This window comes from Kryptolebias marmoratus, linkage group LG19, assembly GCF_001649575.2.
Source record: "Kryptolebias marmoratus isolate JLee-2015 linkage group LG19, ASM164957v2, whole genome shotgun sequence".
NCBI classification, from domain to species: Eukaryota; Metazoa; Chordata; class Actinopteri; order Cyprinodontiformes; family Rivulidae; genus Kryptolebias; species Kryptolebias marmoratus.
The window spans coordinates 2,872,156-2,884,772 of record NC_051448.1 but is presented as its reverse complement, the minus strand read 5'-3'; the positions used below and the strand labels follow the sequence as shown (position 1 = coordinate 2,884,772).

The 12,617-nt window shown below is 40.9% G+C and overlaps 1 protein-coding gene across 2 annotated transcripts in view; it reads left to right on the top strand.

The window, feature by feature from the left end:
- The window catches only part of afdna (afadin, adherens junction formation factor a), a gene marked incomplete in the record, with an annotated part of 91,694 nt that overhangs the window by 40,851 nt on the left and 38,226 nt on the right, over positions 1 to 12,617 (top strand). Inside the window, 8 exon segments of one of the 2 annotated variants that reach the window (XM_025009403.2) lie at positions 957 to 1,001; positions 1,833 to 1,927; positions 3,323 to 3,573; positions 6,271 to 6,343; positions 7,201 to 7,271; positions 7,358 to 7,425; positions 9,893 to 10,098; positions 11,101 to 11,121. In XM_025009403.2, coding sequence (XP_024865171.1) covers positions 957 to 1,001; positions 1,833 to 1,927; positions 3,323 to 3,573; positions 6,271 to 6,343; positions 7,201 to 7,271; positions 7,358 to 7,425; positions 9,893 to 10,098; positions 11,101 to 11,121 — 830 coding nt within the window. 2 annotated transcript variants of the gene reach the window in all.

The window sequence follows — 12,617 nt, the reverse complement described above, 5'->3', positions numbered from 1 at the left end:
CCCCAGCTGCAGCTGTTTTGCACGTCCTGCAGTGTAATCATGGAACATAAACGCATCGACAAACACTTTGTGTCTGCAAGACATGTGAGGAGAGCTGCAGACCAGGGACAATCCAGAAATGCTCATGAATGTCAGTTTAGAAGCTATCAAAGTTCTCAAATAAAGCACCTTTTGAGAATGTCAATGTTTGTTGGGAATTATCTTACAAAACTAGAAAGTATTTTTGGTTTATATATTAAAAGTTATGGTTGTTTATTGATTTTAGTAAAAAAAATCACAACTTTTAGGAAAATGCCCCGCGAAATCAGGCATTTTAGCCGCAACAATCACAAAAATGCCCGCGAAATCCTGGAGGGATTGATAAATGGACACAAATTAAACTTGTTTTGTCTGAGGACTTCTTTAACATAACTTTAGTTGTGAAATGGCTCCAAACAGATTAAATTCACTTCAGCTGAACTTTGTTTTGTCCAAAAATATGAGTATAAATACATAATACAGAGAAAATGGTGCGCCCTGTAAATACCAGGTATGTACAACTCGTAATACTTCACACATCCTGATACTTACCTGGTAAATACCCTTGTAAGTAACCTTATCAGTACTAGCTATGTATCCAGTTACTTACAGGGTACATACCTGTTACCTAAAGGTTAATTACAGGGTAGGTTGGTTAGGCTGTGTTGTGTATTACTACAGAAATATAACAAATCTGTAAGTATTTAGTGTTTTTACGCCTGTGGAAGTGGTTGGGTGTGTTTGCGTGCACTTCTTGGGTTAACGAGTTAATACTGCTTTTTTTTTTTCCTCCTTGCTGCATTTTCACCCTCTGCTTTATCTGTTTTCTTTCCCACCCTTTGATGGCATGTCATGGTGTGTGTGTGTGTGTGTGTGTGTGCGGGGCCTGTGCATGTGTCCTTCTGCCTTTATACCTGCCTGCTGCCCGCCTACTGTAGGCCGAGGGAATCACTATGCCTACTACGCCTATCGGCACCAAGAAGGTAAAAATGCGCCGACGCACCGCGCCTTCTGTATCTGTTGCTGTGGCTTCTGGGATTGTTTGGGACGGGAAACGCCTCGACCTCTGACCCCTCGTTTAGCTCACAGCTGTCAAACACATCCGCCTGAAAAGTGATAATATCTCTTTTTTAGTCTTGATTAAACTCAAACAGACAAAATTTGAGATTTGAACAAGATTAAAAAACACACTGAAGTAGTTTTATTTATTTATTGGCATTTGTATTTCAAGTTGCAATAAAACTGCTCATTCACCAGATAATTGAAACTAACAAAAGGTGCATTTTTTTTTTTAACTTATTGCAAAAAGAAACTCTAGAACAACGACTAAGATGTGTTACTTTTGAATAACTAGTAAACAATGTGCGAAATGATTAAGTAGCATATTCTAATTTAATTAAATGTAATCAGGAAGCTTCTTATTAACAGTTTCACCTTTGCAGTGATAATTTTAATTTCCATCCTTGGAGTAAAAGTGTCTTTTGCACGTTTCGAACTAATTCAGGCAATAAATGCTACCAAACAATCGAAAACCAGCCTAATTACAGCTAAGTTTCCTTCTGCAGGGTAATAGGAGGTTTATTTTGAAGCAGCCAGTGTTTTGTCCTTCTGTCTGCTGTGAACTAAACCCGAATCACTAATAATCAGTAATAATCACCCACATCCTGCGGCCCTTTAGCCGTGCAGATTCAACACAAACCGGCTCGTCGTCACTGTTTGTTGAGGAATCAGTTGTACTTTGTGTGCCAGTTTCTCTGTCGGGTTTGATTCCTGCTGCTTTTTAATTTACCTGACCCGTGTGTGTGTGTGTTCAGACGGGTCCGACTCGCGGGACAAACCAAAGCTGTACCGTCTTCAGCACAGCATCACCGAGGTCGGCTCGGACTGCACCGACGACGGCGCCATCCAGGTAAACACGCCTTCAGCTTTGACTTCTCCTGGAATATATAAATATCTGACCGTAAGTATTTTACAGCTGGATGTTCAAATGAATACTGGACATAAACACGACTTAATTTCTCTGTTTTTATCAGATCTGTTTCCTAATTTAGTTGGATTGTAGGTGAAGAATATTTGACTGGATTAAAATGCTTCCTGTTAATTTTTACCTGTGAACTTAAAGACGCAGCATAAAAGCTTTAACTAGTTTTTATCTCATTAAATTCCTGTTCAGCAGAGAAGAAATTGACAAACAATATGGGGACAGTTGTATTTTAAAAAAAAAATATATCACAGTTTTTGCATCATTTAAATGGTTGTTAGAGTCCAGTTAAGGAGTGACGTCACCACAGACAAATCCATCAAACCTGAAGATATTTCTGTAAATAAAACAACTGCTGTGAGTCCAAACATAAAACTGACTGTAGGTGGGACGTGTTACGTTTAACTCGTAAAATCAGAGTTTAAGTCAAGTTCAAAATATCAGCTTGAACTGAAATGCTCAGAAAATTGCAGGAAACTCTTTTGGACATGTCCAACTTTCATCAACGAGCTCAATGCTGAGGTGTTTTCAGGCACAAAACAGAGTTTATTGTGTTGTTTTTGGCCTGTGTTGTGTGTGATCATTAAGTTTATTGTGTTGTTTTTAGCCTGTGTTGTGTGTGATCGTTAAGTTTGTTGTTTTTAGCCTGTGTTGTGTGTGATCGTTAAGTTTGTTGTTTTTAGCCTGTGTTGTGTGTGATCGTTAAGTTTGTTGTTTTTAGCCTGTGTTGTGTGTGATCGTTAAGTTTGTTGTTTTTAGCCTGTGTTGTGTGTGATCGTTAGCCTGTACCATGACCACAACAGATTTCTGACTTAAGTCTCGATCAAAGTGAGACTTAAGTCCTTTTAGTGGCTTTAATTGAAATGAAGTTTGAGTCCCTTCAGCTCGTTTAATGTTTTATTAAAGGCTTCTCCTGTTTGTTTTTACTTTGACCAACCTTGTTTTATCAGGATTTGAAGTTTTGTCACATTTAAAGACTGTTTATGATGGTGATTAGTGATCTGTAATTTGACCAAGATTGATTATTTTTTTCTTGTTTCTGTCACAGAATTCGTTTAAGTTGTGTAAAATGTTTCTTCTCATTAGTTTAATCAGCAGAATGAGTTTTATTCCTGTTGACGTTGTGTTTTTGAGCTCTGATCAGTCTGTTTTGAGGTACATCTAACGCCACATAGCGTTATTTTTTTCCATTTTGGTTTAAAGTTTCATGTGATTTTCTTTTGATTGACTTCCCTCCCAGATGGTTTTGTTTACCGGAGCAGCTGGCACATCGGGTTAAATTCGTGTTTTGTGGTTCTGATTGATGTGTGTGTGTGTGCGCAGCTGCTCGGTCCGGGGATCCTGCCCCACCACTGCAACCTGATGCACAGCGAAGGGATGGTGACCGTGACGCCACACGGCCCGGACGCCGACACCTTCGTCGACGGGCAGCGCGTCACCGAGACGACGGTGCTGCGCCCGGGCTCCACCCTCCAGTTCGGTTCCACACACGTCTTCAAGTTTGTGGACCCGATGTACGACCAGGGAGGGAGGCGAGAACCGCCCGCCTCCACGAGAAACCGACTCAAGTCCGGGTGAGTGAAGCGAGACGGACCTTTCCTCGTCTTTCTCCTCCGCCTGTAGAGTTTTCTGCAACACATAAAAACAGGGTGGGGCGGAGCGGGTAAGGTTAGGAAGGCAGGGAATCAAAATAAGACGGGGGAGGAGGCAAGCTTTGGTTAGGATGGATGGAGAGAAGGAGGAAATGAGAGGAAGCGCAGAGGTCTGGGGTTACAGCAACAGGCTGCCCTCTAATCTGATCAGCACGCTGCTGGGTGTGGCCTCCCGCTCGCCGACTTTCACCGCCGAGGAGAGGCGCGTGAGACGAGTTTCACAGCTCTGAGATGACTAACGGCAGGAGAAAGGGGGAAGGTGTGTAAGTAACTAACACTTCTGTGTGTGTGTGTGTGTGTTTCTGCATGAGCTAATCCCAAATTATAGTTTAACTAAACAGCTCGTTTCGTCTGCTTGGTTTGTTTTAGCCTAAAGAGGATGATTAAAGCTGTTAAAGCAGGGTATTAACTTGGAAGAACTTAGTTTGTAGTTTAGTTGTTAATCTTCATCGTCTCTGTGAGTCAGGGAGTCTGTTTATCAGAAACAGTTAGTTTGATATTCGATATCAATCTTTTTAAATGTCTCCCGACTTGTCTCGTCTTCAGCCAAAAAAAAACAAAACAACCTACCTTCAGGTGATTTTTCTTGCTCAACGTTTGCAAACCGGAGAGGAAAGAAGCAATCAGCGAGCAGAAATAAAACCCTGCAGGGTTCTCGTCTCCTGAATTTAGCCTGACGTTTCCTTGGCAGTGGAAATGGAGGAACCGGTAAAAATATTTTTAGTCCTGGCAGCTCTCTGCTTCAGGGAAACACTAAGGGCCGTTTAAATATGAGCTTTTTATTCTGTTTGGAGCAGACCAATAAAAATAAAACCCGATGAGCCTCTGGATCCTCGATCCACCTGAATTTAGACGCCACAGATGACCTTTATCTGTTTTGTTTTGCATCCTAAAACATTATTAGTGTTGGCTCGCTGCGTTTCGTCAACATATCGCGGCCGCGGCTGTTTGCTGTATGCAAATTAATCCAGTATGCTGGTTTAGTCCTGTTAGCAGTCAGACGGGATTAAATGAAATGTGCCACGAACAGCTTGTTCCTTTTTACTTCCCACTTGTTGTCAAACATCTGGCAGATAAAGTTATCAAAGCTCGTAAAGGAAATTCGATGTTTTCTCTTTTCCTGTCCTTTATTGTAGTAAAAGTGTTCCTATTTATATTTTGATGCTCTGTATTCTGTGTTACAGAAGCATCACGGTCTGTAAATTTGCCTTTTATTGTTTACGTTTGAACGTTTGGGTTTTATTGATCCAGTCCAGCTTTGTTGAAGTCGTTGATGGACGGAAGACGGCAGCGTTTCTAATTAATGAAGCCGTAATTTACAGTTCGTGCACCCGCTGTCCTGTAACTGAGAGTGCTTCAGTTCTCTGAACACTCAGAGATGTCTTTGGGGGGTTTTAATCAACAGCGGCCGTCACTTAAAGCAGCTGTGAGTCCGTCTGGAGTCCGTCTGGAGTCCGTCTGGAGTGGCAGAACCAGGATCCCCGTGGTTTCCTGGGCTGCAATCCAAACTCACACAGATACCTTCAGTCGAACTCGAGGTCTGATTGCAGCCGCAGTTTGGCAGGTTTTAAAGACGTTTTGGCAGTTCCACAGATGATCTTGTAGTAAATGAGTGTTTGGGCCTTTAATCCGCTGCCTCTTAACTTCGTCAGGGCTGTCATCAGTATTCAGCGTTAAACGGTGAACGGAGAGCGTGACGGAAACCAGACGTTTGGAGTCGAGCTGTTGGGTTTATTTAATAAATGTCTTTTTGTCTCGCAGCTGCAGAAGACACAACTCTGACTTTTTTCACAGAAGAGCTGTTTGGGTGGAGAAGTTAAACAATATTTAATGTTTTTGTACACATTTGCGCTCAGATATGTCAGGAAAAGTATGTTGGAGTCGAAGAATCCTTGAAACCTTAAACTTGCAGGTGCAGAAGAGGTTTTGTGAAAGCTGTGTTTGGCGCTCCACCGCCTCTGATATTTATTCTTGACAGCCGTCTCTCTCAGCAGCAGATTACTCCTGTTTTTATTTACCTGCACAGACTTCGGCCCGCCTAATGCAGGTCAATCATGTGACCCGAGCTTCTGTGTGGTTTTCAGTGTATTCTGCTGAGTGGTTTGTTTACATTGAGCGCATACCTGCACTCCAGAATTGCACATCAATGCATTTGATTTTATAGTTTGCAGTGAATACCTTTAAGAGACCCTCAGTGGTAAAAGTACCACAGTTTGGGAACTGTGGGTTTAATGTGCTTCGAGCTGCTGGTGGTTTTGATTCTGACCTGTTTGTTGGCAACAAATTGGAAAAACTTGGTTTATTTGACGTTGATGTCCTGCTGTTTGGTGCTAAAACAAGATGTGTGCTGCGCTGTGTGCCAGACTCCTGGCACTGGTGACTCTATATCTGTTTAAACTGTTATGTAAGCGCGCGTGTGTGTGTGTGTGTGTGTAAAGCAAAGTGTCTGCCTGCATGTGTTAGTGAGTCATTTATTTACTGATGTAGCTCTCCTCTCTGACCGTGAGTCTCTGGGTTAGGTTCTGAACTCCTGTTGTTAACGGTAATGAATAGTCAGCCTTGTCTAACCTGTTGAGTGTGTGTGTGTGCGTGTGTGTGTGTGTGTGTGCGTGCGTGCAGCAGCAGCGTAGCAGAAACGACCTTCGACCTTCACGGAGACGTCCACAGCGGAGCGGCCCTGCCCACCAGCAAGGTGACAAACACGCTCACGTCTGCTCTGAATTTTAAAAACACTTTTCTGAGTCACTGCGCTGAAATAATTTACAGAATTAACGTCTGGTTTTTGTCAACAAGTTATTTATCTGCAATAAAGGCAGTTTTTGTTTAGTTTCTTTATTAAATAGTTTGTGTTAGTGGCCAGTTTAAAGTGTAGAAGTGAATCTATATTAATGTTAGTGTTTATTTCACACTTTTAAAAGATTAGCTGCTTATATTTATTTATAAATTTAAGTGACAGAATCTGTATTAGAACAGGTAAAAGTCCAGGTTGTTTAAAAATAAATATGCTCAAAAACACTTGAAAATATTTTCTTTTATCCTAAAATTGCTAATCTTTTAGATTAGTTGTGGTTGCATTAATTTGTTATTTATTTTATGTTTGTCTATCAATATAGTTCATTGTGTCTGTATAATAGTCTTTAAGGTTTATTAAATATTAATAATAATAAAATAATTAAATGTCTAATAACATAAGAACCTTAAAGACTGTATTTTATGTACGTGTCAAGTTTCAGTTATAATAATTCCCTCATTATTATTTGACTTAAATCCAAACCACAGCCTTGTCCAAACTGATGTTTTTTGTTTGAACAATCAGTTGGTTAATTGGATAAATTGTTGAATTAAACGGTGAGCTGTTTTGAAGCGTTTGTTTGTTTGTTTTCTGACATTAAAACAGTGTTTGGTCTGAAACCCAGCAGCTTTGTGTTAAAGTTGCGCGGCGCGTTTTCAGACCTAAAATGTGGTCATTTTGTTGTTTTTTTTATTAACGGGGATAAAGTTGTCATCCAGATGAAAGTGAGATGACGTTTTGTACCTCTGTGTGTGCAGAGCTCAGGAAAGCTGGAGATGGAGAGAGGCATGGTCAAACCCATGATCCGAGGGGAGCAGCAGGACAGCAGGTCAAACCCGTCCCCTGTCCTCCGTCCCTCCACCTCGCCGCCGTGTCCTCGGCTTGTCTCACGGTGACGGTTTTTCTCCCCCTCAGGTCTCAGGACGTTTCAGCAGACAGAACGGAGCTGACTCTCCCGGCCGGCATCGAGTTCAGAGACAACTGTGAGTGTTTGTGTCCTGTCCTCTCCCCGTCAATAACTGGAAACTATCGAACCTCTCCTAGCTGCCAGCGGTTCCATGAGGGGAACCCAGAAACCACTTTCCCTCTGCCTTCAGTTTGTCCGCTGAAGACATGGTTAGTTCAGTCAGAAGGACAGACCCTCCAGGATTTTGCGATGTTGCAATCGCAGCTATTAACGCAAAATCAAGCAAACCCCGCGAAATCGCAACGTTTTGCAACTTTGTCCAAAACACCGCAACTTTCCTGCAACTTTAACCCAATATTTGTTTCTAAAGCGATTCACCACCGTTTCTGCGGTCTAGTGTCTTCTTTGTGGGTTTGTGTAGCTTGGAATACAAAATAACCCCAAATAACTCAGGAAGAAGACACGTGACGTCACTTCCTGTTAACATCAGAATGCCGGGAGCGTGCAGGAGCAGCGACCGAAGCCAAAATGTGCGCTAATGCTTCACATTTGCCCACAAAGATTTCAGCAAACCAGTTTCCTCCCCAGCTGCAGCTGTTTTGCACGTCCTGCAGTGTAATCATGGAACATAAACGCATCGACAAACACTTTGTGTCTGCAAAACATGTGAGGAGAGCTGCAGACCAGGGACAATCCAGAAATGCTCATGAATGTCAGTTTAGAAGCTATCAAAGTTCTCAAATAAAGCACCTTTTGAGAATGTCAATGTTTGTTGGGAATTATCTTACAAAACTAGGAAGTATTTTTGGTTTATATATTAAAAGTTATGGTTTTTTATTGATTTTAGTAAAGAAAAAAAATCGCAACTTTTAGGAAAATGCCCCGCGAGATCAGGCATTTTAGCCGCAACAATCACAAAAAATGCCCGCAAAATCCTGGGGGGACTGGAACAGATAAATAAACCTGAAAGGAAAGGTTCCTGCGAGGCTCTGATTTCATATTTATGTCTGTAGAAAAATCTGAAAACACCAGAATGTTGTTTTATTTTGAATTTATTTGTTGTTTTTGCTTTAGCGTCGGTGTCCGATTGAGTCCTACGGTTTTTTATTTTGTCCTGAACCCTGGTTTATATGATTACCCTAAATAAAACCAGGTGTGTGATGGTTTTAGCTGTTAAATGGATCATAATTCAGCTCCAAAGAGGACAGAAACCTTCAGCAGGTCTGTCTGAAACCTGATGTTTCCCACAGCCTCCGGAGCTCCTTCGGCTGTTTGCTTTGCCTTTGTTTCCCCTTTTGTTTGTTGACTTTCCTTCGCCTTTGTGTGCACAAAGTATTCTGTATATTTGGCGTCGTGTGAGCTCATCTGTTTTTCCAGGCTGGCCACAGGGTGGTGCAGAGCCATGTACCCACAATGCACTGGGATGAATCATACGCTCTTAAAGTTCAGCAGCGCGCCGTTAAAGCCCTTGTAGTTCCACTGCTCCGAGCTGGAATCATGATAAATATTACCAAACCACTGTATTTATAAAGCACTTAAATAAAAAAACAGCAACAAGGCCGACCAGAGTGCTGAACAATCAAACAAACAAACACTTAAAGGATGAAATCCTTCAATAAAATCATGATTTTACTCAAACTAAACACTTTGAATCCAAGAAACGCTTTAAAACAATAACTTGTTTTAGTCGACCTGTGTTTTTTTGTCAGAGAGTATCAAATAAGAGGAATATATCCTCTGGAATATATTATAATTTATTGTTAAAATTAAGGAAAGTCAGGTTTAAGATGTAAGGATGTAGAAAATGACTGCCTGAAATAATAAAACTAGTTGATTGAATACATGAAACTGAGAAAATGGGCTAAAGTATAATCTGTAGTTTTTATAGCTGGACGTTTGGTTTAAAGCGTTAAAGCAGTCCTTGGAGGAATGCATAACGCCCGCCGCCTTTCATGGCAGAGTTTTAAACTTAAATAACAAGAAAAAACTAATTAATCGCTCTTCTAATGCTTGTTGGCACTCAGAGGATGTGTTGGAGATGACTCCCAGCTACTACCACACCACACCATCGTTTGTGTGGCGGCCATTTTTAAATTGGGTTGACTTCGAGTTGCATTAAATTCCGTCCAGTTTTTCAGGAGATATTTTGCTAACAGACGTGTTATAAAAACATTTCCCATGCAGTCCGTTGGAGCTCGGAGTGCGTGTTGGGAATGACTCTCAGCTGCTACCACCTCAGATTTTAGCTCAATATCTGTGAAACTGACAGAGTTGTGTTAAGTTTTGTGTTTGTCGAGGCGGCCATCTTGAATCGGGTTGGCTCCAAAGGTTAATCAGTAGAGCTTCCAGTGAAAATTAATCAAATGGTTTATGAGATATTTTGCCAACAGAGATGCTAAATATTATTTCCTTTAACCTAAACTAAACTAAAGATCATTTCTTGTCACTTTTGCGTTTAAAAAACACTTTTCTGGTTTAAATATTTGTCTCTTACGTCAGATCTAATGTTGTGAATATATTTGGGTTTTTTTGTGCGTTTCCAGCTGAAGACACCTTCCTGTCGGCCATCATCAACTACACCAACAGCTCCACGGTCCACTTCAAGCTGTCGCCCACCTACGTCCTGTACATGGCCTGCCGCTACGTCCTGTCGCCCACCTACCGGCCCGACATGTCCCCGTCAGAGAGGACGCACAAAGTCATCGCCATCGTCAACAAGATGGTGAACATGATGGAAGGAGTCATCCAGGTGAGTTAGGCTGCCGCATTTCTCCACGTTCCTGTTTTAGCTGCTGTTCTTTGATGTCCGTGCATTAATGGTGCTCTTACTAACTACGCCTGTAGTTGTAAGGTGTGTTCTGCTCGTGTTTGCCTCCTGCAGCTTCTCTCCACAGATGCCTCCTGTGTCCGTGTAGTTCTGTTCGTTGCCCATCAGCGTTTTGAGCAAACATGAAGCGATCGCTGCTCCCCGATGCTAAAAAATAAACCACCAGGTTTTTCTAAAACCCTCCAGACGTAACAGTTTATTTGTTGGTTTCATTGTGGAACCGACTTTTATTTATTTAAAGCACAGCCAGCTTTTCAGAGACGCACTGTGAGGTTTAAGACCATTTATTTTAGTCTGTGTGAACTTTCCTGCAGTTTCAGGGAAATTTCTTTTACTGCTAAGGATTGTGAGAATCACACAAGTATGTATGTTAGCTGTTTGAATAATCAGGGAATCATTAAAGACCTGACAATAATCCAACATATTCGGATGATTTCTTCTCCTTTAGTAACTTAAACCCTGGAGGAAGCACTTTATCCTTTATCTGTATTCCCTGCAAGGACTCTTTTTATTTAAAGAACTGCATAAATATTAAAGAGACGACACTTTAAAACTAAAAGAAAATCTGGATTAACAGACGTGAAGTCGTTCAGCTGTGCACTAATAATAAAAAGATGTACTTTGTTAGTCCCAGCCTGCGAAATTCTCTAAAATATATATAAATAATGATCCAAGATGGAAGTTAACGAATTGAAAACAGTTTTATTCTTTAATTAAGTATTAGACAGAAGCAGCAGATTAAATGTTTTCAGCTCATAAACCCGTCCAGGATTAGAACCCATGTGTGAGTCAGAGCGTCTGTATCTGTGTTTACATACTGTGTCCATACTGTAGCTGTTGACGTGTTTTCTCTCTGTCCTGTAAACGTGTCCTCCTCCTCCTCCTCCTCCTCCTCCTCCTCCTCTTCCTCTTCCTTCCATCCAGGGGATTCCTGAAGGGGATCAGGTAGGACAGCACACCTTGACACGGCTGCTAACGGCTCTTTCACCTCTCCTCAGCTTCTTTCTCTTTCTCTCTGGGTTCGGCGATGTGAAGAAATTAATGTATTTTTTAAAATTTTATACTTTAAGTGGTTAAAAAATAAAATTTGATTCAGTTTAAACAAACCGAAACCTTAATTCTCAGTTTATTTGATGTGTGTCGTGTTTCAGTAGCAGGTTAAAAAGGACATAAATGAAGAAGAATAAATAATTATAGAGCATATTTATTAATTTTATAGTGTTCATGTTAGATTTATAGTTAAAAGTAAGTTTAGTTCTGATAGGTTTCAACCAATTCTTGTAAAGTTTGTTTTTAAAAAGGGATAAAGTCGAGGTTTGAAGCATGTTTTAGATGTGAACTAAAAATATCAGATTAACAGTTTTAAAGTGGGAAAAATGCCAAAAAGTAATGATTTTAGTCTTTACCATACACAGATTTATTGTAAAATAGTTTAACTTTTCCTATCGATGCATAAAAGTGACAGAAGAAAGAAACAACATGAAAACAGCTTGGCTCTGTTTTTAATACGTTTCTGGAACTTTGCTGAGATGATGAAGCTTTTATTTTAAAGTTAAATTCTCTCACCTGGAGCTCAGAGTGATGTTTTACAATTTCACTTGATCTGCGTGTCTTTTAGGGGCGTCATTTTGGATTTTTGCGCAACCATCTAATTCACAAAGTAAACTTTAACGTCTGATTCGCCCACAGTGAAATGAGGTCACCTGCATGGTTTTTAAGCAAAATCCTCCCGTATTTGTACAAATAAACACCAAGACAAAAAACCCCAGCTGATTCTTGACGCTCAGGACAGTTTGCAGCTTCCTCAGAGCTCCTAATTTCCGTCTCTGAAGGGAAAAATAAACTCGCTGCAGTCCTCCTTTTTAATCAGCAGGTGTCGCTGCCGAGAAACGACACAGTTTCAGTTGTTTTGCTCGACTTTTCTGCTGCTTCTGTGACATTTGTAGTGATTGCAGTATACTTTCTTTGGTTTTGTTCCTGTTGGACAGATGCCTGGTACAAACAGACCTGCTCTGATGAGTGTCTCCAACTTTTAAAGCGGGAAGCGACAGGATGTTGTGACGTCGCTTAACAAAAAAATCACCCCTTACTGAGGAGTTTAAGGGTTAATGTGATAACTTTATTTAAATAAACCAAATTAGATGCAGCCACATCTTCTTAGTCTTTGATAATCTAAAATCACATCGCCCAACCTCATCAAACCTCCACTCCTCTCATCCTCCTGTCTCCTCATTTCTTCACGTCTTCTCTCTTCCTGTTGCTTTATTTTATTTTTATTGTCCAGCTCATCATTGTTGCTGCTGCTCCTTTTCGTTCTCCATTCTAACAGAAACGTAAAACCGTCCCCACAGCTGGAAAACTAAGCAACAACAGCAACATGAACCCTACTAATTCCCATTTAGCTTCCTGGACCTGCCTGGTACTAAAAACAACCCCCCCCC